Genomic DNA, 23,572 nt, shown 5'->3' with positions numbered 1-23,572 from the left:
GCCGTAAGACTGCGAGCCTTTTATTTTAGGTTGATTCTACATGGACTGGGTGTCCTAGTAGTATATAGCGCTAGCTGGCTGCTTTTCCTCGTCGCTATATCCTACTATACTACTGCAGCAATCCGCTGGGGCGTGCACCGACTCTCCACACTCCAGTACAGCCGAAATAATGGTCGACGGGTTCGCATATGGAAGAGAGAAGTACTCTGGCTGCTAGGAGACCGACGATCAATACACTTGGAACTTTTGTGCTGTAAGACACTGGTGAGACGTCTATATAGAGATATGCAGCCAAGGTACACAAATACAGCCTTGACTAGATATAGTCGTCGGCAGGCTAAATATACCGAGACGAAAAACGTGTTTGCACATATTTATAGCATCGCTATATATAGGCCTATATATAGAGAGATAATAACATGTACATGCTGCTGTAATATCCTTTTTTTGAAATTGTATTTTTGCATCCGTTCAAAGAACAGCCAACATTCACGAGACAGGTGAGCGAAAAACGTGTTCCAACAAAAGAGATGCTACATGAATTCGAATTAAGGAACCGATTGGACTCGAATAGTGGTATATCAAGCGGTTGGCTATATTATTTAAGTATTTAGATGAAAACCGATTAGGGGTTATAACAGGGAAGTGGTGGATGAGATGTATTTTTGGTGAGAGTGGTGTACGCTTGGTTTATTTTTTTTTAAGATTGAAACATGATGACATCTAATAATTGGTACAGTAACTTGTCAATGAGTCGACTTGAACAACGAGAAATATATCATGCCAATAAGGTTGATTATTTGTAAAACTATTATCGATGATAATAATAATAATAATATTGATAATTTGGAAAAAGGAAACGAAATTCTTCCAAATGATAAACACTATTTAGTAGTAACATTTGACAGGTGCGATTAATAATAATTAGGTTATATAATGTAGGGGGATTATAATGTTTGTCTTAGTTTTTTTGCGTTTGTCGTTCATTTGCTTTCCTCTATAATTTGCGGATTTCCCTTGTTGTCGTGGAATGCGGAGTTCGTCGTTTTTCTTTTATTTCAATTTCTTTTCTTTCTAGCGATCAAAAGAAGGAAAACCCAAATGATGAACTTTCTAATTCACGATGGAAGAGTGGAAGTGCTGTGCTGCAAGGTAGTGTAGTTGCTTTCATAGAACGGAACAGATTAACCGAAACGACATCGATCGAACTAGAAATGTCTAAATGTGAGGAGTGCATTTGGATAAGTTACGGGATATTATTGTTATTATTATTTTTTTTTGTCCTTTTTGTTTGTGTTTTAGCTTTTGTTTCGTCTATATGTACAAATTGAAATGTTTTGTCATAACGAGCCATGTGACAGATGATGAGACAGAAGTAGGCTAGCAAGGCAATTTGAAGATAAACGGCAGTGTCCATGGTGGAGCTACATTAAAACTTCAGCGATATCCCAAAGTATGATAAATATCATGAATCCAGTCGAATTGGTAGAAATCGAAAAAAGAAGATAATAATAATCAATTGAAAAAAAATCAAACAACATATCAGAGTACTGGTGATGATCCATCGAATTTCGACTCAAATATATATACGATACCAAATAAAAAACTGAAAAAATCAAATTCCAATTGAATCAAGTAAAAAAGTTGAAAACGTACGGCAGCGAGCCCAAATATAGGATGCCCATCAACGAACAAGGGAGGTTTATATCGGGGCAAAGGGTCAAAATTTGACGGATGTGTAGAGTTAGTTATCGTCGTCGTTTTTTGGTAATCTAAAGCAGTAGTGAACGTATGCTACTACATCCTTAACCGAATTTCGTGGTCTCGATAATATAGCTGTGCTTTTAAATTTTTTGGCGGTGAGGTACAACAACTGCACCCATCTTTCTTATCCAATCGTCTTCATCCGTGCGTGTATTGGCAGTGGTGAATGTAAGCCGCGACTGAGGTGTCGGAAATTTATGGGCCATCGTCGTGTATAGTAAATAGGGCCACTCATTTGACTTGTATGAAACGGAGGGGGGGGGGGGAAGTGTATAATATAGTCACCAAACTAGTCATCGAACGTTTCGAGAGCGAAACAAAAGAGTACCGACTGGTACGTAGAAATAACTAATCATCTATTTCATGTATATAAAGATGATGGGCCCTTTCGATCTGCCATTTGTACGAAATGGAACAGCGATGAACTCGATCCCGGAAGAGGATCGACACAACCCAATTGAACAACCCTGCGGTTAACATTTTCTTCCTTTTTTTTTTTAATTATTATTATTTTGGTTTTTGTTAGATTCTTTTTTTTCTAGCAGGACTATCAGTGATGTTTTTTTTTTTTTAATTTTGTCTACGACTGAAACATATGCAATCAATTTTTTTTCCCACAAGGGAGCGCAAGAGTGCTGCATCTGACGATAGGTTAGGGGGATTAATTTTGTCTGGTTTTGCATACTGGCATGTATATGTTATATAAGAGCAACATAATCAACTAGAGTACAGTATATAAGAGATTATTGGCACCATGTTCCTTTCATCTTTTGGGAAACATCGCGACCGCACTCACGGAAAATACCGATAATTTGGTTTGCATTGAACGGAATAATCGCCCGTTTCTCTCCCCATCAGTCGCCCCCCTTTTTTTAAATATTTTCAATTCCGTTGTCTACCTTTGCCAGACTCGCTCTTCGACAGTGAGACGATGAGCTCTGACGGGATGAAATTCATTGTGTTGTATGATGGTTATTTACTCTTCGATCTTTTCTTTTCTCGCAGCCCTCAGCACCCGTTGACACTTCTCTGAAAGTCTTAACTTGGGTGGGTGGTGTGTGGGTTTTAAGGGCGTGTCACAGGAAATACAGTCAGCCTTTCATCGTTGAGAACATCAGCACCGTTTTCTAAGCTCGGCCGTAGCCCACACAGCGACGCTTATGAGCGAGCAGAGTGTCACCATCTCCAGACGATCCAGCGGCGCTCCCCGGTTGGGCATTTGGCATTGGGCTGGCGGCTGCTGCAGATTGGCTAGAGAAAAAGAAAAAGAATAAGAAATCAGATTTTATTCTTTTGTTTACCGTGTTCGTTAGTGGGGAGAGGAGGGGAGGTTGGGTAGGAATCGATCGAGTCAATCTCGTCTACGAGCTGCTGCACGTCTAGTCATGGTCATGCATACGATATTGCTCGTTAGCGGGGACAGAATAAAGACTGAAACTGGCACAAAGCTGCGACAGCATTTCTTGGGTCGTGACTAGACGTCAACAAACTAGAGCTGAGAGGTTGAAAACACTACTGCTGGCTTGATTTTCTCCTCTTGTTTAACAACTCAAAACATGGTAGTCGTAGTAGTAGCGTAGTAGTAGTAGTAGTCGTAGTAGTAGTATGTCGACTGCCGCGAATCCTTGCAGTGTGAGCGACAGTGAGAGAAAACGCCGGGAGCTTTCTTATCCGGGAGAGACTGACGTCAAAGAAAAAGGACACATATGGCGTAATAGACAAAATCTGCCAAGTTGGTTGAAATCGTTGAAAGCCGATTTGTGTATATCTTTGGGGGATATACGAGGATTTTGTTTGTTTATGTCATAGATGCGGATTGACGTCTTGTGACTGAGTCGTGATTTTCTTTGTCCTCTCAGAATTTCTGACGTCGTTGGTTGACGTTTCTGATGTAAGAACTGTACATCCGTGATAGGAGGAGAAGCCCACATATAGCAGTCAAGCTATAATACTCTGGGTCACTACGCCGGAACGTCGGAGAGAGAGAACGGAAGAAGAAGGCCAGCAGCAGCCGATTTCTCCAGGGATGTGAATATGCACTCTATACACACACACACACACACAATGTCGAGTTTTGTCAAGCAAATGGAAGCTCTGCTAACATTGCAGTCGTCGCAAATATGGAACGGAGAAGGACAGATAGAATGTCATCACGAGAAAGAATGGTGAATCTCTCCGCACACAAGGAAGAAAAAAAGGAAGATGGCCGCAAAACAAACTAAGACCGACGCCTTGATCGATCACATCCCTTGTCAAGTGTATCATGTCGCCAGGAAAATGGAGAACAACTGATCCCCCCCCCCTCCCCACTCTTCCTGATATGAAAAAAAGAAGAAGAAGAAGAAACAACAACTTAAAGAACGCAAGCGGCTGATCTTTGATTGCTCTCATCTCTTACGTCACGCAGATCATTTCGCCATCGTCAGCTGAGAAAAAATTGTCATCAATCAACTTCCACAGGGGATCTGCTGGCGTTCTACTTTTATTTTTTTTAGATCCATTTTTAGTTTCGTTTCATGTCCTTTATGCACTTGTCCTTCACCTCTGCCGTGTTAGTTTGGCGTGTGAGCGCCACCAGCGCTCGACCCACTTCACGGCGATAATGATGGGAAATAAAGTGGCGGGAAATTCTCGAGTGTTTGAATTCAAACACTCGTCAGTTCATCAAAGCCCGTCGACTAATAGCTACTATGTTTAGGAACTTTGCCGAGCGGAGTAGATGTCGCATGACTCGACAGCGCAGCTGAAAGGATCTTTCATTTTTATTTAGGGGGCACCTCTGCTGGTATAGAGGACTGCGTAAGTAAAGTGTCGTCTGGACAGAGGCTCTCGACGCCAGTTCAGTCGTCATCGCCCTTTCAAAGAATCTCAACTGCTTGTCTGCACTTCTTTTTCCGACGGTATATGTAATACACGATGAAATTGATGATATCTGATGTGTATAGAGTAATACAGTGCTGTCTGTCGACCCGTCACAGCCGGGATCCTTTTCTTTCCTCCTGGATAGACATAAGACATTGGACTATTTGATAACCGGATATAACTGGGAGTAGTACGCACAGTGTGTACACAGGTGCGCCGTTTCCCTCTCCGTCTATTCCGTCGTCTCCTTTTTATTGCTCTATCGGTGATGAGAGTCTCGGGTTATTGGCCGACGTTAACGACGTCTCGCTCGAGAAGTGCAACGACATGGACCGAATTTATATAGCATTCGGCAAAGGAGTTGTAATAAGCCTCGCCACTTTTAGTATGTAGGAGGAAGAATAAACGGGAGAATATCTGAGTCTATCGCGATTCCCAATCTCCTATTTACAGCCAATAGTTTATATGTCTCCATTGCCTTGCCGGGGATATATGCCGTGAAACAAGCAGTATAACGTCACGCTATATCCCGGCGACAGTACCACCACCCCATTACTAAGCTGATTAGATCCTTCGTGTGCCAATAAAATATGAAGTGTGGGCACGCGCCAGGATCTTTTTTTTTTTTTTTTGTTTTTTTAAATTATTATTAGATTTAAGGTTGATCATGATTCCTACCTGCTGCCGTTTTCAAGCTGGGCAGATACTTCTTCCAGAAGGCACATTGCCTCAGTCGAGGACCACGACCCACCCAGGAATGGTTAGCAGCGAATGTCAGATACTCTCGTCCGTATGGAGTGTGAACCGGCCAGTACTCTTGAGTCCACGAACCGTCCGGACTCTTGCTGGGATTCCTGCCCAGTAATTAAAAAATACATTTTAGATCTTATCATATCTCAGGGGAAATAAAGAGAGAAAATTGTGTAATGCGTTTTTTTTATTATTATTTACCCGGTGCGGGCAAAGTTGGCCCAGTAGCGCATCATTTTCTTGCTGAGTGCCACCTCCTGAGGTAAGTAGCCCTTGGTGGGATTGAGCGGTTCTCCGAAGACGAAATTGATCTCGTCGGCGTGGAGGACGCCCGTCCAGGTCGGCCACAGCTGAGTCGAAGAGCGATGGGTGTAGTAGTACATGTAGACGTTGTTGCTGCCGCCCATCTCGGCGTAGCGGTGGGCGAACTCGTTGACGTTGCACGTGAAATGATAGTCGCCGACCATCTTGTCCAGGGCGTCGCGGTTGCGGATCGGATCGTCCGGATTCGACCAGTCCGTGTACTCGAAGATGATGGCCTGACGGGCGATGCTGTTGGCGAAGGGATTCAGCTCCTGGACCGATTGGAGGAACTGCTCCCGATTGATGTAGACGTTCTCCTCCTTGGGGAACAGGTTGTACAGGTAGTAGAAGATGAAGAAGTAGCCCTCCTCCGTGTTGCTGCCCATCATGATGTTGCACTTTTTAAAGTTGCGGGTGGCCAGCGAACGTTTGGGCGACTCGTCCAGGAAGGCCCCGTCCACGATTGGCACGAACGAGAACTCCAGGATGCCCAGCGGAGCCACCTGGATAATCATTCAATTTTAATTTTAATATCAAATGAAATTAGCGATTGAATTAAAAATCCGATTGCAATTAGTCGCACCTCGTTATTAACCAGCGTCGAAGCGTTGATAGTTTTCAAACAATCCAGCGTGGCGCTGAGATTGGCCCGGCTGTGCGGGCAACCGACGGCCTCGGCCAGTCTCAGCCCGCGGATGATGGTCTCCTCCCGGTCGACGGTGGCCCAGGGAGCCGTGGCCGATCCGCTCTGCATGATGGCCTGACTGAAGAGGTTGCGGCTGAGCGGCGACAGGAGGTGCATGGAGACGCTGGCCGCTCCGGCCGACTCTCCAAACAAAGTGATGTTGTTGGGGTTGCCACCGAAGAAGGCGATGTTGGAATGGATCCACTGGAGGGCCATTACCTGATCCAACATGCCCATGTTGCCCGGCGCTCCCGGCTGGTCAAAGTAGAGAAATCCGAGCGAGGCCACCCGATACTGGAGTGTCACGTAGATGATGTTCTCCTCGGAGACGAGGATCTTGGGGTCGTAGACGTCGAGCGTCGAGGATCCGGTGACGAAACCTCCGCCGAAGATCCAGACCATGACGGCCGCGTTCTTGGGTCTCGGCCGGGGCACAGTCACGCTGAGATAGAGGCAGTCCTCACTCCGCTCCGTGTTGGCGTTCCACATGGTCGATCCGGCGAAATTGCCGAAAAAGTCGTCCATCGTCTGCCAACACGAGTTGGGCATGTCCCGGGTGTCCCGGACGCCGTCCCACGGGTCCATCGGCCTCGGGTGACGGAAGCGCAGCTCGCCCACTGGCGGCTGCCCGAACGGAATGCTGTTCCAGACGTCCACCTGCTTGCCGGTGGCCGCCACGGCCGTCATTCCGCGCACCCGTCCCGCCAGCGTGTTGATGATCAGCGACGGATCCTGCTGCTGGTAATCGTCGGCCGTCGTCGTCGAGTCTGTTCCGCTTAGTCCGAGCGTGTGGTGCTCGGCATCGCCGGCGCTCGTCGCTATTGTTCCGTGCGGTCCTCCGCCCAGCCGAGTGGCCCGCGTCGTGACCGGACCCCACGACCACACCAGCAACAGAGCCGCGCTCAGCCACATGAGCGTCGGCCGTCTCAGCGGGCGTCTCTGCTGCGTGTGGTCGGGCCGGTGTGGTTGGTGGGCCGTTAGGAGCCGAGAATCTCCCGTCGAGACTCGACAGGAGATGGCTGGCAGTGGCTGCTGGTCAAAGTCTTTCGTCGATTTGATGTTCCTTATTCGACTGGTGGTTGCCGGACCGACTAAGGCATGGACATTGATGCTCTCCAGCTGGTGGTGGTGCTGCTGGCCCTGATTCATGTGTGACGAATTCTTCTCCGACTCTCCTAATCGGTTTGTAGCATCTTGTTCGTTCCGACGAGGAGCTCCTCGCCGTTGCCGACTGGTCTCCATGACTGCCAGCGCTTTGGCTTGTGGCTTGTGGTGGTTCGTTTTTTTTTTTTTTCGGTTTTCCCTGGGAGGCTGCTGGTTTTCTGTTTCTTTTCTTTTCTTCTTCCTCTTTTACGCACGGGTGTCGTAGCAGCACCGGCGTTCTGAAATAAGAAACGAAATCGACCAGGTCAGCATTTCCCCGAAAGTACTATAGTATAGGTAAAAAGTCTAGATGTGCATAGGAGCAGCACACAGTCGAGTCAATCGTTTATTTATCGATCAGTGAGTCGCATATAGTTGAGTCGGGATAGAAAAAAGGGAAAGCCGAGTGCCCCATTAGAGAAAATCAATGTTCAATGTGTATCCATTGCATTTCTGGGCGTGTGTGTGTGCCGTTATATATCTAAAGAAAGTGCACCAGGAAGTAGTTGTCCGTGTTTAAGTCAGGAGAAAAGGCAAATTTAATGAGCCCAGCGGAAATTGTACCTGAAACTGACAGCCTCTGAATCCTATACACAACACGCGCGCCAGTATATCCCCCCCCTCCCCAGCATCAATATATCTATGGCCCGCTGTTGTATTGCATTATTGAGAAGCACCCGAGCTCCTGTTGGATCAATTCTTAGCGGATGGCAGTAAATCGATTCCTTGGCGCTCTCTTATCGCAGCCCCGGAAGGCGGGTCACAGCATCCGTTCAAAATTTCCCCCCCTCCGACCAGAGGAGTCCCGGCATAGAATATAACAATCGATTATTCCAATTCCATCTCTCTGTAGATGTAGCGAAAAATAAGGCATCGGTCAGTCAGTGCTGGAAATTATACTGGCGGGACTTGGCTGGGCTGCTGCGCTGCTCAGAAATAGCCGCGCATTGACTTTGTCACGCCGGCCAAGAAGGTGTGGTTGCCGCACCACCATGCAGAGATGCCCGCGGTCAATATGACTCTGGAGAATTCAAGCGATGCGCATACAGATGTGACATTTTTTTGGGTTGTCTTTGTCTTTTTTTGTTTTATTTTTTTATTATTTCGGTGCACTCATAGTACGTCGGAGCAGTTCCGTATGCGAATCAAACGCGGGAGCTGACGGCGCCGCCGCGGAGTCCAGCAGCAATACGTCGCTTGGCCCGTCTCATCAAACCAGACCACCAAGACAAATACTCGGCGAATCCAAGTCGCGACGACGAGACCTCCTCCATTCCACCCCACCCAGAAAAGGAAGAGAAATGGGCGCGGCCCACTATCCTATATGTCGGGGTCGCGTGATGAAGGCAAGTCCCGCGGGACCTTCACGATCTTGATGGAACGACCAAGCAGTCGGGACGACTGCTCGAAAGACATCAGGGACGGCGACAATCGCTTTAAAGGTCTCTCCTCGCTTTTCGGGACTTTTGCAACCACATGACAGGCAGCCGATGCAGCCAGCAAAGTTCTGCGCCTATCGTCATCACTTTTACTTTGGGTCGGGCGGGAGCTGACTTATTACATGCTCTCTGCCCTTACATAAATATATTTCTCGCTTCTAATCACATTCTTCGGCTTTCAGCTTTACCTTTCCGTCGCCTAAATAATGTTATTCCCTCTTGGATGAAGCTAAGAGGGTCATGGGACGGGTTTCGGGCTAAAATTAATTATCTGCGGGTTTCGTGCGAATTTTTACTTTGATCAGGAGAGTGGCAACAGTAAAACTTGTTGAGACGAACTATTGGATACTCAAATCATCCCGATCCGATCAGCAGATGTCGAGCGCGAGTGAGAAAACCGAATTTAGCGGTTCTGATTTTGGGGGTGAGGGTCGATTTTTATTTCTATCGATATCTTAAAAAAAAATGATTAATTAGAAAATTAGTGTCGTCTGCTTTAGTTTGGTTTCACAGTTTCGACTTTCGAAAAAGATTTCATAGAAAACTGAACGATCGATCACTTTTTGGAAACGTACGTGACTGCACGAAATAATATCATAACATAACAAATAAAATTACGAAAATATGGTCATCTCAGTTCATTTCTGGTGTCGCAGCTCATCATGCTTTCCACTTCATGCCGTTTGGTTGGTAAATAAACTAACTAAGAATACAAATAGAATGGTTGTGGGAGCTTAAATGGAGATTTAAACCTGTTCTAAGTTTGTGAAATTTAGTTTCTGATTAGCATTTATCATGTAAGCCCCCTGTTAATGCACATGGCAGGTTGCTTGCATTATGTAACCTTTTCTTTACGTGCAGATTTGAGGACAAAGCCAGCCATCTGATTATCAACAAGATATTAAAGTTTTTCTTGTCCTGGATCTGTCATCAGCATCAATCTCAGTGTCATCGCTTGAGTAATAATTTTCGTTACTCTTATTAACATTTATACCCTCCTAGATTACCCAAATACTATTTTCGTAACCCATTTTCTATTTTTCATTTAGATAAACAAAATCCATTTTGGTTGGAGATCCTACCGATGTCGGTCGAGTTCCTGATCTCTTCTTCCCTTCTTTCTTGAAATGTCCTCGTGTACATCCATGTGAGTGTGGGTGTATTCACGAGGATCTCCTCTTTCCTATCCCACCTGGTGTAACAGTCAAATCTTCTGCGGATGGAGTACTTGTGGATGGATGCCTGGCCGTATTTCCCAGGCAGAAAGGTAGGAGAAATCTATCTCTATTCTACCTTTTTTACTCAGCTTAGCGGTTGAAACATTTTTCTCTTGCCGTTTACTCAGTCAGGGTTCATTAAATAACTCGTTGGTAGAACGACTGCAGATCAGGCTTGTTTTGTAACTCACTTTTTGGATAAACAATCCAATTCCAAAATATTTGAACATTAAACACTTGATGCAAAGTGCAATGTCTAGAAAATGTTATGACCGAGAGGCGGCCCTGCTGCCACATCGGCACCTCCTCGTTAGACTGATGAATAGAGCTTTCAGTTGAAAGGTACTCTGTTTTATTGATATGAAATTCATGACCTTTTTCTTGATTCTATATCGCCATTTTTATCTTCTCTTCAGTGGTTCCATCAACCCAACCGTAAGACATTCGATTTCCAGCCGAGTGTCTTTTTCTTTGATCAGACCCGATCGTCTCTCTCCTTTTGGAATAACTTTGTGGTCCACAAAGTTCTGCAGATATTATTGCTAATGTGTCCTGAATCGGAACTCGAGGAAGAAGAAGCTTTTTTCCTTTCGCTTATTTTTCTTTTTAAAAACCAGACGTTCTATTCCAACTGCGGGGCGTCTATTTTCGGAACGTGACAACACTCACTAAACGGTGACGGCGCGCTGGCTAAGAAAATAGTAGTGGCTTTGCGCTTGTTAAGATAGCAATTCGTATCGATCCATCAGTTCTAGTCTACTGCCAGCAGCATCGAAACCTTCCCTACCGCCGCGCATCCGCAAAAAGACTTTTTTTTATTTATTCTCTCTCTCTCCATCGTGCACCTGCCCGTCTCTCCGAGAAGGCAACCAAGGATTTCAGTGGAGCGAAAAAATAGCGCTGGATCACACATACAGAAAGAAAGAATGGTATAATGCACTGTAATAGAGTGCTGCAAAGAAGAAGAAAACTTGGGCTTGGGGACTGGGGTGTGATGGAATGGCAAAAAAGAAAAGGATATCTAAGGAAACGTGAAACTTTTTTCTCTCTTTTTTTTTAAATATTTTTAGCACCGGGGGCCATCCTGCATGTTGCTAGGTAACTTGACGGGTTTATTTTATGTCTCCAAGACATGAAGGAGGATTCAAGCATATTGTATAGCCGCGCACCGTGCTGTGCTGGGGCCTGTTTTTTATTATTATTATCATTATACAAGAAGGGGGGGGCACCCAGTTTTGTTGCTGCATCCGTTTATATGTGCGACGACGACGACCGTGGAAGGATCGGTTGGCAAAAGCGTCGAGTACGAGAGACGGTCTAATCCGTCAGAAAGGGGGGAGCGAGAGAGTATCGTATAAAACAGTTCTAAAGAATTCCAAATGATGCGCCGATGTACGTACTATCCTCGTTTGGCGTTGCCATGGCGACCTGCCATACAGAGAATGGACATTGCTAGCTGCTTTCTTGATACATTATAGATTGACTCGGGTCCCAACGGCGGGAAAAATGCGAAGGAATGCTCCCTGATGATATAAGAGGATTCCTCTGTAAGATGGACTGATGGCAAAGGTCAATTGACTGCAGCCAATAGGAATAATGAACAACTATCAAATATTGAGGGTCGATAAAAGCCCACTTTGATTTTCCTACATGTATAATTGTATATAGGCGGGGATGTATTGATTGATTCGACTGTGCACAGTCCGTACGTCTATAAAAAAAGAGGTTCCGTACCGAATCAGAATGCTTTATTAGCTACTGTGTCTTCTTCGTCAGTTAATAGAAATGGAATTTTAAATCCGGCTGCTCCATCCGCTCCTAGAAGTTTGGCCGAGTGGGAGGGAAATAAAAATGAGACGGTGAAATCGATCGATCGATTTCCTATACTACGTTCGACACTTTGATCTTTGCCCGCCCGACTAATGACATGGCTTTGAAATGCGTTGTTGGTTCCCTATATACATATCCAGTCCTACGTATATATATAACAGTCGATCAGCAACCAACAAAAGAAAAGGTGTGACAAAAGATATATTATACTATAGCTCGGAGAAACGCCATCTTGTTGTTTTTTGTGTTCTCTGGCACCTTGTTGTTTTTCGTCCCATAAAAACTTTTCCCCCACGATATTTTCTGTGTTATATATTTCCAGTATTTATCGAGCTAGCTCTGTCTACTACTCGGAAGGCTTCTCATCGAAGAAGAAGAAGTGTAGTGGCTCTCAGAAGCCACGTTGTTGTCCCCCTGGACTTTGCTCCAAATGGATGGGCAAACTGAGAGAGTGGAGCACATCAGAATGTAACAAGGGGCCCCACATCTTATCTGCTGGCTGGCTGGCTGGCTGGTGCGAGTAGAGGTACCAGAGGGAGCAATTCAATCATCGGGCGTTTCCACCAACTCCTTCTTCTTCTTCTTCCTCTTCTTCTTCCACCCCTAGCTAGACTGCTGACGTCGTCGACGCTCCGGCTAGCTGCGAATGATGTTCACGAAAAACAGGAAGGAAACGCTGGGGAGCAGACAGTTGATGAAGAAACTCTGAGAGCTTTTCACACTTTGCAATTCACGCGGAAGCTGAAACTGCTTCAGTTGGTTGGGTGGTGGGGGGATATACAAAAACAGCAGCGAGGGTTATATCTACATATTATCCGTCCAGCACCTTTTTATACACATCCGCACCCGTTTCTTGTTATTTACACGATCTTGGGTGTGTGTTGTAATAGGGAGCTAGCTAAATTATATGCGCTATATCCCCCGGTCAAATGATAATATACCGTCGGGGTTGGGGTAACATCGTTACACACATAGTCTCTCGGACTCGGCGTCTCTTTTGAGTTGATTGTGATAGTTTTTTAGAAAATATAGACCGCGAGTTCTATAACCACCGTAGGGGAAAGTATCAAACAGGGAGTGGACGCGCATCTCCTGTATACTGCAGTCATGTATATAATTGATGCTGACGGCTGACATGGGCCCTCTCTCTCTCTTTCTGTGTGTGAGTTCTGGCTTCCGCGAGCTCGGGCGTTCATTGCTTATTTATTCGCCCTTTTCTCTGCTCTGCTATTGCAGTGTATATAACTACTACTACAGTATGTTCATACAATAAGAAGACGCCGGGGCTTCCAAGGCCGCAGGCAATTCAATCCGCAACTTATACGTAGATAAATAACATCCATTGTGCATTTTTTTCTTTTCACCATTCCTTATACGATCCTGTATTGGAACGTCGTAAGCTTTTTTTTCCCCTGTTTCCTGTTTGGCTGCTGCTGGATGTATGTGGGCCCTTCAGTGTCCTCATTGTTTGTGTTTCGTGAGTTTCCAGACCGATATTATATCCCCGCTCTTGTCGGCCACCTACTTTTCTTCCGAGATTTACACGTGATTTGATTTTCGTTTATTTTTTTTTCCTTGGCCGCCGTAATGAAGTTAGCGGAGCTCGTCTCTGTTCCTCACATTCCTGCAACATCCGACCAGCGACGTCAGATTCATTTGTTACGGCCACAAAACAAAAACCATCAGCTGGGACGACTAATATTGCCGTCTAGTACATCTGTGTGTGTGTGTATGTTACACATGCAGGACTGCAGCGTAATGTCTAGAGGTCTATACTATATGTACATATTACATCATGTTGCAAATCTCATTGGCCGCCACCGAAACGCGACGGACGCTGATCGAGTCACGTAGTTTGCGCCTTTGAGGCCGCGGGCAATATAGAATTTGCTCCGACACAATATCCACAATCGATGACAGGCAACTTGTTTTTTTTTTATTTTTTAAAGGAAAAGTGAATTGACGAGGCCCCCCATCCGACGGCTTAAATCAATTCGCTTGTTGAATTAGAAGGGGGGAAATGCTGCTAGATAATATGAATAGCACAGGCCTAACTACGTATACACTTGGCTAAATAAATACCGATAGAGAAAAGCAAATTGAGCTGAACAAAGTGATCTGGCGTCGGTCTACACTCGGGGACAATGCGACGCTCACGCAGACGCCGAAAGGGGCTTGAAATGCTTGGGGGGGGGGGGGGCACTCAATGTGTCCCAACACAGGTGTTAAATGCAGCTGCCTCTGAGCGCCCAGTAGTTTGAATCGATACGCACAGCAGCAGCAGCAGCCACCCCACTCCACCAAATATGTTATCACGACGCGCTTTGCATAGTTAAGGGTCGCTCAACTTTTTTTCCCGTTACTTACAACAACTGCCGACGGAATCTGATGACACCCAAAAAATGTCACACCACTGGTTTTTTTTTTTTACCCTGCTGGGCAAAATAGTGGAATAACGGAGAATTGTTGATGGGGTTCAGGAACCATTAGCGGAGCCATTGCGGGCGCGGTACAACTAATCGAATAGGAGAACAACAACAACAACAACAAAAGGGTTTAATGAACTTACCAAAGTAATCCATAGTTAACGACGGTCGATCCCGGCGAATGTGTCAAAGGCGTGTGTGTGTTTCCCGGAATCAAAAGGGGAAAACTGGGAATGGCGGGTATGAAAAAACTGGACGCCGAAAGCGATCACCTCGCCCGCAAGATTTGCACGTCGGAAAGACCACACACTCGCTCTCTCTCTCTTCGTCCTCATCAAAATGTTCTCATCTCACTACCTTCATTACAGGTGTACAACATCAAAGGACTTTTCTTTTTCTGTAAAACAAACTGAGAGTCAGGAGTGCTGGAGGCCAGCACTGACTGTGTGCCGGATGGATGTGTGCTGCAGCAGCTAGCGCAAAATCCGGTGCACAAGTTGCTGCTGCTTTTTTCAACTCTCCTGTAATGTAATGCACACTCCCGCCGCCGCCACTCTCACCAACACATACACGCACACACAAACACCACTGTAGGCACAGATCCACACACACACACACACACACACACGCTGGGGCACACGCACAAATAACCGAATAGCCACTGGCGGTACGACAGAGCGCCGCCGCCGCTTTTATTTTGTTTTTGCGCGGTTGTTGTTAATAATTTGATTTCAAAGTTTGTTTGTTTTTTTGCGCCGGTGTATAACTGTGTGCGTTGATTAAGGTGGAACACTTTTTTTTTTCGGAACTCACCTTGAGCATGCGATTTAATAGTAACCCCCCAAAAAATGAAAAGATTTCCCCTTCTTTTCTTTTTGGGTGTGTCCTCTGGGCGAAATTCAATTGAAGCGGGAAATTCAAAATGCGCAAAAAATCTGGAATTTTCTTCTTCTTGTTTTATGTGTTTTGGGTGGGATTTGGGTTTTTTGGCGGGTGATGAGAGAGACAGAGACAGAGTGAGAGAGAGAGTAAGAGAGCAATGTGTGGATGGGGAGGACGGAATCACGTCCAGCCGTGCACCCTGTTCGGGTATCGACTGAGGACGTTCAAAGCCTTTCCGCTCCTTACTATGCTCCTTACTACTACTCTACGCTCTACGCGCGCCGCTCTTGTACATATGGGACTCTAAGGACACGAACGACGAAGAAAGAGAAGAAGAAGAAGAAGAAGAAGAAGACGAAGGAGAGGGAAGGAATGAAAGATGGGAAAAAGAAAACGATGGAATAAAGATGGAGAGCGCAGAACGGGAATAGGGACGTGCACAGAAGAAGAAGAAGAAGAAGAAGATGCTTCTTCTATATTATTATTATGTGCGGTGGTGGTGACTGTACACATAAGTGTCTTCTTTTCGGGTCGTGTTGTACAGGCGCAAGAACCCCGGCCAACATCCAAGTGCAGACAGCGCAAACAGAGCGAGTGCACGACAATGCCAGCCAGCCCAGCCAGTTGTGTCACTGCGTAGCATCACACGGCTATTAAGCGGAAACACAACAAGGAAGGCAAGTCGATCGTGATGATGGCCCGCTGCCAATCGTGTCAAAGTTGAGTCGAAACACGCGGACGCCTATGTACATAACTGTATGTGTATATATATATTTGTGCGTGCGGATTGACTCCCCCCTACTCCGCCAACAGCATCCACATGGGAGCGGGAACGTATGCAGCGTGCGGCCATTCCAAGTTGGACGCCGAATAGAAGGCAGTAGGAGCTAGTCCAAATGTCACAAGTCATCGACCAAAGTCTCGGTCCAACAACAATTTTCATACGTACAAGGAACATGTGTAACTATACAGCACATCAGTGATGAAGCCCACCTGCTTTTGCCTATTTCCACCTCCCTGACACAACCCATTTTTTTTTCCAAAGGTTCTAGACTCCGTATGTAGAACCCATGGCCTGTTCTATATCTGTCCGTATAACCCTATGATTTTAAACTACTTCGAGTTCAATTCATTTTCGGTCGGTTATTCATCCGGGTCATTTTCATTGTGCTAAAAGAAAAGAAAAAAAAGAAGGATCCTAGGACTTTGAGACACCACCAGGAGCAATTCGGTACATCATACCGTCACTGGTGTAGTAGTATATGGAGCATCTTGCGTGTGTGTATTCTTTTATATAAATTCATTTTTTTTATTTCGTGCTATACACACTGATGCTCTTCTCTCTCTCTCTCTCTTTCTCTTTTATTCTCTCGCCTCCTCCTGCTCACTTCCTTTCCTCACTCCTCCTCCGCCTTCCACCCACTAGAGCCCCCCCCCCTTCTTCCATCGTCTACTAGTGTGTGTGTGTGTGTGTGGATAAACTATGGATTTTTTGTTTTTGTCCCGGCCGCCCAGCCACTCTGTTCTCTTTCTTTCCCGTTCCATATAGCCTAGATATATACATGCGCACGTAGACACACACACACACACACACCAGCACTGCTGCTGCTCCTGCTCCTGCTGCCGTATATGTACCATACTGTGCACGACTACATAGCGCGTCGAGGAAACTGTGAGCTATGTTTGGCTATATAGAGCCGGGCCAAAAACATTATTATCAGTCCGCACACATTTGACGTGTAACTTTTTTGTGTGTGCGGTGTTATCCCCCCCCCACCTTTGGTAGATGTTGTATAGCCTCTTTTTGATTTGATGGAAGGTATATATCCTCGCCGAACAGGATCCATCCTGAAAATGAACGGCAATAAGGAAAAGTTTTGATAGTCTGAAATATTTTTGGGATTTTTTTTTATTTGCGACTGAAGTTGACCGATGGGTCAGCAGCACAGCATCTGCTGCGGATGTGGTGGATATATCGACGATTGCTATTGCAATACTATAGACTTGGAAAAAATAAGCCCGGCTGCATAACTAACAGGCTACTGACCCATTTCTTTGCCCGGCCGCCACCATCCTCATCATCCAATCGAGAGTTCCAGTGACATTTCCAGATTCAACACTGGCACGACGCTCTGATCGATTATATGTCCGTATTGATTTTTCTTGTATCGGATGTATATATATATATTCACCCGAGAGAAAGAGTGTTTTCTTTTCTTTTTCGCCCATTTCTTATTCTCGTCTTATAACTCTAATGCGCACATCCAGGCAGGCAAGCAGGCCAGAATAAGAAGAAGAAGAAGAAGAAAGTTATTCTTTTGTAGACATTGGCGATTGATTCGGATAAGGTCCTTGATCGAATTCTTTCTACACGCCCCAGACTGTCTTAATATGATTTTCTTTTTTTACATCTCCTTATGTAATGTTTGATATTTCACATAGCAACGAACAATAACGCGGACCACCAAAAGGTATACACGCACGGCCCAGAGCCTCGGGTGTAAATCAATGCGCTGACTCTGTTTGCTGCCGGGTATAGTAGTAGTAGTAGTAGTAGCCTCTCGCTCCTATAGTTTTCTGCGTGCATATAGCTGCTGGGTTGTATGTACGCCATTTCCGCATTGGGGTGGGGTCGGTGGAGTGAGGGGGGGAGGGTTCTTGAGGCAGGGCAACGGGGGCAAATGTCTCGATCTCGATCGCAAAAGTTTCTTATTCACTTTGATTCTATAAGAAAAACCAAAAAGAAAAAGCTGGGCGAATTCATTCTTCTAGTCTTTGATGTTCTTGTGTGGGATATTGTTGTGTGTTCGAATCAACCCAACACAGGACGGGTTCAGTGATATCGGGACGGCTGTAATAATCCATCTACTGCCGTACATGCATTCATTGTGTTATTGTAACACGGTTGGTCGTATAGCGTATAGCGTTCATTAGTCTGGAATGTCTGATTTGGTGCGGGCAAAGTCGATTGATCGTATCGGCCATTTTTGGAATTTTCTGCTGCATCCAGGAGGATTTTTCTGATTCTCCAGAAAGATATCGACATCCTTGGCTGTGCCGCCGCCTCGGGAGAAACATGCGGAGAAATAATAATAATCATATTACGCATAGAGAAAAAAAAAGCTGCCCATCTTTTTGCCCTTGAAGAATCTGACTTATCTCGATCTTTTCCCTTTCCACCAATGAAAGCCAAAAAAAAAAGAGAAAGACGACCGACGAAGTTTTCCTCTTTTAATAATCAACGTGACGTCATTTTGGAGAAAAAAAAATAAAATGAAAATACGGATGAACTTGGCCCAGAGTCTATTAGAAACAAAAAACAAAAAAAGTCGATATAAACTTGCGAAAGAGTAATCAAGTAAATCAATCAGAGCGAATAATCCTGCAAAGTGTGAATAGGATAATAATGTCATTTTAACGCGCCAACGAAATCAACGGCGCACACGGAGAGAGAAATCGAATTTGTGACTGCCTTGACGGAAAATAACAGCAGAGGAGCCAGCAACTGCCGCTGTGGCTCCTCTGGTGTTTGTGTCGACTTTTACTGGAGGTGGCGGCACGGCACGGCAACCTGCGTTTTTACTCTGCTGGCGTTGTTGTTGTTGTTGTTGTTGTTGCCTCTCTCTCTATAACACACACACAGCAAACTGTTCATCTATATATCTGTGTACACAGATGCGTGAGTGTGCTGTGCTGTGCGCTGTGTGGCCGAGTATTGATTAGCTCGGGAATTCGACCACATACGAGAGCTCCCAGTCTATAAGGAAGGCAGCAGCAGCTTTTCTTTTCTGTGTATTTCCTGCCTATGTACACTTTCTATTCTCTCGTCTGTATATATATAGTTACAATTCCCGACTGTAGATGTACAGTGCATTTCGATGGATATAAGGCCCACCGACATCTCGGATGACCGCAGCAGACTCCAAACATTTGACCTTTGGCCAATGTTTAACATCCAGCTGATTCAGGGAGACGGAAGTTATCTATTAGAAAAGACTTTGCAGAGCGAATCAAGTGGGTGTATTCAGATGCTATGTGATGTATATGGGCCAGTGCATCAGAATCGATGAAATCTACCGCTGCTGGCTGTGTGTGTGTGTGTGTGGGATCACATAGTATAGGCCACTCTTCCAGCTCCTTGTGTGCAGGCCGGCGAATGTCTACATATACAAGAAGAGAAAGAAACGAACCTAGAAGAGAGAGAAAGAGAAGAAAGAAAATAAAAAGGGGAGGCCATGCGACTATTAGTCGCGGGTGTGGTGCTGGGACCTTGCCGGCGCCAACGCTGGCTCGGCGGATTGGAACGTTGAAAGCCTTTTGATTGCTCCGCGCTCCGATCCCAGGGAAATAATATGAAAGAGCCCCCCCCCCCCCCCCCCGAAAGGCACAGGACCGGGGACCGGGTCCACGGCGCGTGATGAATTATTGTCGAACCATTTATTTATAGCCAGAGGTTGTGATTGGATAAATAACCTCTCATATCGTATCCCTTGTAGATGTATAATATTCATCTGAGAAGCTTCTTCTTCTTCTTTCTGGGCGAAGAAAGAAAGAAAGAAGAAAAACGTGTAGGAGTGATGGGTGGGCTCGTGTTTTTCAATGCCCCTGTGTAATATATAATATCGGGCGGCCTATCCCTTTTTATTATTTTTTTTTGGTTATACTCTCCTCTCGCTCTATCAATCAGGTGACATGGAAATAGGAGGGCGACTGCTCGGCCATGGCGGCAGAGAGAGGACCACGCCATCCAAGGGCAAAGCAAACTCGAGACCATACACATCACAGGCAGCATCCTCCAGCGCAACCATACTAATATTGCCCAATGATGGATCATGGCTCGGATGACGGGAGACGTTTCCTCTCATTTCCTTCCTACCCCTTTTTTTTCTTTTTAATATTCCGTATCATTTCTTATAGCAGTTCTTGTTATTATTATTTTCTTTTTGTTTTTTTTTATTGCCTATTTTTCTGTGTTTGTTCGTGTGGGGGTTATTTTTTGCCTGCGCCATTTATACACTGGAAGAGGGCAAAGACAAATTTTTTTTTTCTTGCGCACAAGAAGTCTATACGCTGCCTTTGATGTAAATGTTACATGGCAAGTAATGTCTAGTAGACTAGAGCCTATCCTATATATACTAGATATGCTGAAGGGTCTTGATACACTCTTGAAGCAACTCCAAGTCTGCTGCTGGCTCAAAACTCTGGCGCCCTTCAAGTTTTCACATTGGAATATAAGATGAAATAGATCTTTGTGTTGGCGCCATCACTGCGCTGCATGTAGTAGCCGCCGCCGCTCCTGTCCAAAACTCACGAATAAATCTACTTGATGAGACAGCCGGGGCCCAGCGCGAAACGACGCTTTATTAGATATATTATACTACCAGTATACTATACTAGACATGTAGTATCTACTATGTGTGCTGCTATATGTCTATTTTATTATCAGGAAAACAAAATATATATAGACGCACTCTTATAGATCCTAGACGTAATAGCGGAGACGTCAGGGCTGCTCGTATCGAGGTTATCCGGCTAAAGAAAAGATTTTTGGCCATGGGATGAGGAGACTGTAACAGCAAAGGCATAAGAGAGTGAGAGTGAGATATAAAGGTCCAATTCTTTCTTCTTCTTTTTGTGTGTTGGGTTGGGATTTCTTTCCTCTTCTTTATTGGAATCCCCCGCGATTGAATCGGAACGAATCGAATTTTTTTTGGGGGGACTGAAATGGCATCAGCCAGCAGACGGGGCAAAGCCGCTGCCAATTTATAACCATCCGTCGATGGCTAAAGGAATGTATTATATATAATTGATCTATAATACCTTGCAATCAGAAAATAATAATACTGTCGTTCATTAGCCTATAACAGCTCGGCTAAGCGGATTTTCCGGAGGGGGCCCTTTCTGAATTCGTCAGAGTCTAATAGCGAATTGCTGTTCCAATTAAATTGACTTAAGAAGGTGTTATATATAGTGCGTCACAGGGAACGATGACGTTTTCACGACTCCCCCCTCGGGGCCAGTTTCCGCGTCATTTCACACTCGCCCTGAATAGACTGAAAACGGCTAATCATTCACCGCAACTTTATTCGCGACACTCAAATCGGCACTTTTAAAGATTCCATGGCGAGCGTGGGTGTGTCATCGCAGCAATGATCGCCCTCCAAAAAGTGCTTTTTTAACAAAGTCACCATCAATCTCGCCCCGTAAACTGTTGTCAAATTCATCGGCGACGCTGGCCGATCATTAGCGATAAGACGTCGCGACGCGGATGAATCATTTGCGAGCGACGACGAGAGGTCAGACTCTCTTGCATCGACGGGGAAAACCAAGCAAAAGTCGAGAGACGACAAAGTACAGAAGGCAGCATAAACTCGTGAGCTTCATTCATATTATCCGAGTGTCAATTGAGGCGGAATAACTGCCTCCTGAATCCGTGGCATTTCGGGCTCCTGACGGGGTGAAAATAGCTCACCGCCCACGCTCCCAACAACCCGGCTGATGTATTCAAATTTGAATGTGCACTAATAAAAAGATGCTGGGCGTGTAAACATCTCTCCAAGTTTGTGTGTGTCTCTTGACATTTCACCAACAGTTTGATGCAGCGCTCCGTGAATTCCTGGTTCCAGGAAAATAATAAAAAGGAGGCCAAAAGAATTCCAAAGTGGGTGGATGGATGGATGGGACGAAAACAATTTTCGTCATGTCGCCGCCCACGGTGACAGTCCCGCGTGACTGTCGATCCGGAATAGATGCCACAATTCCATGGGTGAAATGGAGTCAATAATCGTCGTCTTTCGTCGTCGACTTGTCGCTGCTGGGACTCGTCCTTGCAATGCATTAGGCAAAGCCCCCTGTACATATATCCAGATCTTCTCTATCATCATAAGGACCTCCCCCCCCCCCCCTCCACCCCTTCACTATACTCTCTACTTGGAATTCTAAATATAGATCGCTCTATACCCGCAATGAGTGACTGAACACAGGACTCCCACGCACGTCACGTCCCGGAGTTTTCATCTGAAACAATCTCCACCTCTGACGTATACACTGAGAGAGAGAGAGATACTCAAATGCTGCTGCTGCTGCTGGGAAAGGCCAAAAGCAGCTATAGTATAAGGGAAGCGGCCAAGAACATGGAGGAAATGAAATCTGTCGGATGTCGTTTCTCTCTTTTTCAGATAGTGCAGCTCGGGAAAACGATGTCAAAAGTGTGACGCACACCAAGGCCAATAAGCACCGTATAGAGCATAATGCGCCCTGCGTGATCTAAGGGAGAACTTGATATTATGCGATGTTATGTCAGACGCTTTTTTTCTTTTTTTCAGATGATGCCGGGAAATTTGAAATGCGACCAAAATCATCTGATATTTAAGGAGACTCGGAGATTGTCAACTCCTCCCGTTGAATTTACACGTCGTCGAGATGTATACATATCTGTGTTATTCCCTCTTGGCTTCCAATTGAGGGTCCTGTGTTATTGTGGCGGGTTTGGTCTATTAAAAGTCTGTGGGTTTTGGGCAATTTTTTTCTTTTATCTTGAGAGTGAAAATTGTTGATCATCTGAACTATTTGAAACTAAAATAGTGAAAAAATCAAAAAATCGCTTTGATTTCATTTTTATCTATCGATCGATAACTAGAAAATTAGTGTCGTCTGCTTTGTGCACGAAAAACAGCACAACAAATAAAATTACAAAAATGAAAAATTAGGTGATCGTGTCAATTCTGGTCGCGACTCTTTATAGAGTCGTTTAATACGCATTCCATGCTGTTTGATAGGTAAATAAAACTATGGAAGCTGAAATAGAAGAATTAAACTTATTCTAAGTTTGTAATATGTTAGGTCCTGATTATTTGGTATTATCATGTAAGTCCCCTGTCGATGCACTATGTAACCTTTTTCCTTTGTGCAGATTTGAGGCCTGGACCAGCATGTAACCACAACATATGCAAGCTATTAACCACAGCAACATTCTCAGTATCATTGCTTGGTTAATGATTTTCGTTACTTTTATCAACCTGTTGTTATCTGACCTGCTTGAAATTTCAATCATGCATGACTTGCATCAATGCAGTGCATTATATGTAAACTTTAAATTCTCTTTAACAATTAGGGTTTATCCACTATATCATTTTTAACTTTTCCTTACCTGTTTCTGTTAATATTTTTTCTTTCGTAACCCTATTTTTTATTTTTTATTTAGGTAAACAGCATCCAGTTTAATTGGAGAAACTACCGATGTCGAGCGATTTCGTATCTCTTCTCCACCTT

General features: G+C 45.0%; 1 protein-coding gene and 1 long non-coding RNA gene across 3 annotated transcripts; one reads left to right on the top strand and one right to left on the bottom strand.

Moving 5' to 3' along the window:
- Window positions 1–437: 437 nt before the first annotated feature.
- Window positions 438–15,551, bottom strand: LOC124208462 (acetylcholinesterase-like). The gene is made up of 5 exons (XM_046606195.1): window positions 14,563–15,551; window positions 6,263–7,746; window positions 5,578–6,182; window positions 5,305–5,480; window positions 438–3,015 (listed from the first exon to the last, which is right to left on the bottom strand). The coding sequence occupies exons 2-5, from the start codon at window positions 7,604–7,606 to the stop codon at window positions 2,879–2,881; spliced, it is 2,262 nt and encodes a 753-aa protein (XP_046462151.1). The 5' UTR covers window positions 7,607–7,746; window positions 14,563–15,551; the 3' UTR covers window positions 438–2,878.
- Window positions 9,414–23,323, top strand: LOC124208467. Of its 2 annotated transcripts, none has more exons than XR_006880453.1 (4): window positions 9,414–9,636; window positions 9,808–9,905; window positions 9,996–10,213; window positions 19,989–20,552. It is a non-coding gene; the product is annotated as an uncharacterized LOC124208467 (long non-coding RNA). The 2 variants fall into 2 exon arrangements; XR_006880454.1 differs by lacking the exon at window positions 19,989–20,552 and adding an exon at window positions 23,214–23,323 and having other exon boundaries at window positions 9,416–9,636.
- The last annotated feature ends 249 nt before the right edge of the window (window positions 23,324–23,572 follow it).

This window comes from Daphnia pulex, chromosome 2 (genome assembly GCF_021134715.1).
Source record: "Daphnia pulex isolate KAP4 chromosome 2, ASM2113471v1".
Classification (NCBI taxonomy): Eukaryota; Metazoa; Arthropoda; class Branchiopoda; order Diplostraca; family Daphniidae; genus Daphnia; species Daphnia pulex.
The sequence above is the reverse complement of the archived record's forward strand: the minus strand, read 5'-3'. Positions and strand labels throughout refer to the sequence as shown.

Coding starts and splice junctions, on each gene's coding strand:
- LOC124208462 (XM_046606195.1), bottom strand. CDS start 7,606: ATGGAGACCAGTCGGCAACGGCGAGGAGCTCCTCGTCGGAACGAACAA. Junction 6,183..6,262: donor CGACGCTGGTTAATAACGAG/GTGCGACTAATT, acceptor ATGATTATCCAG/GTGGCTCCGCTGGGCATCCT. Junction 3,016..5,304: donor CAGCTTGAAAACGGCAGCAG/GTAGGAATCATG, acceptor CTTTTTCTCTAG/CCAATCTGCAGCAGCCGCCA.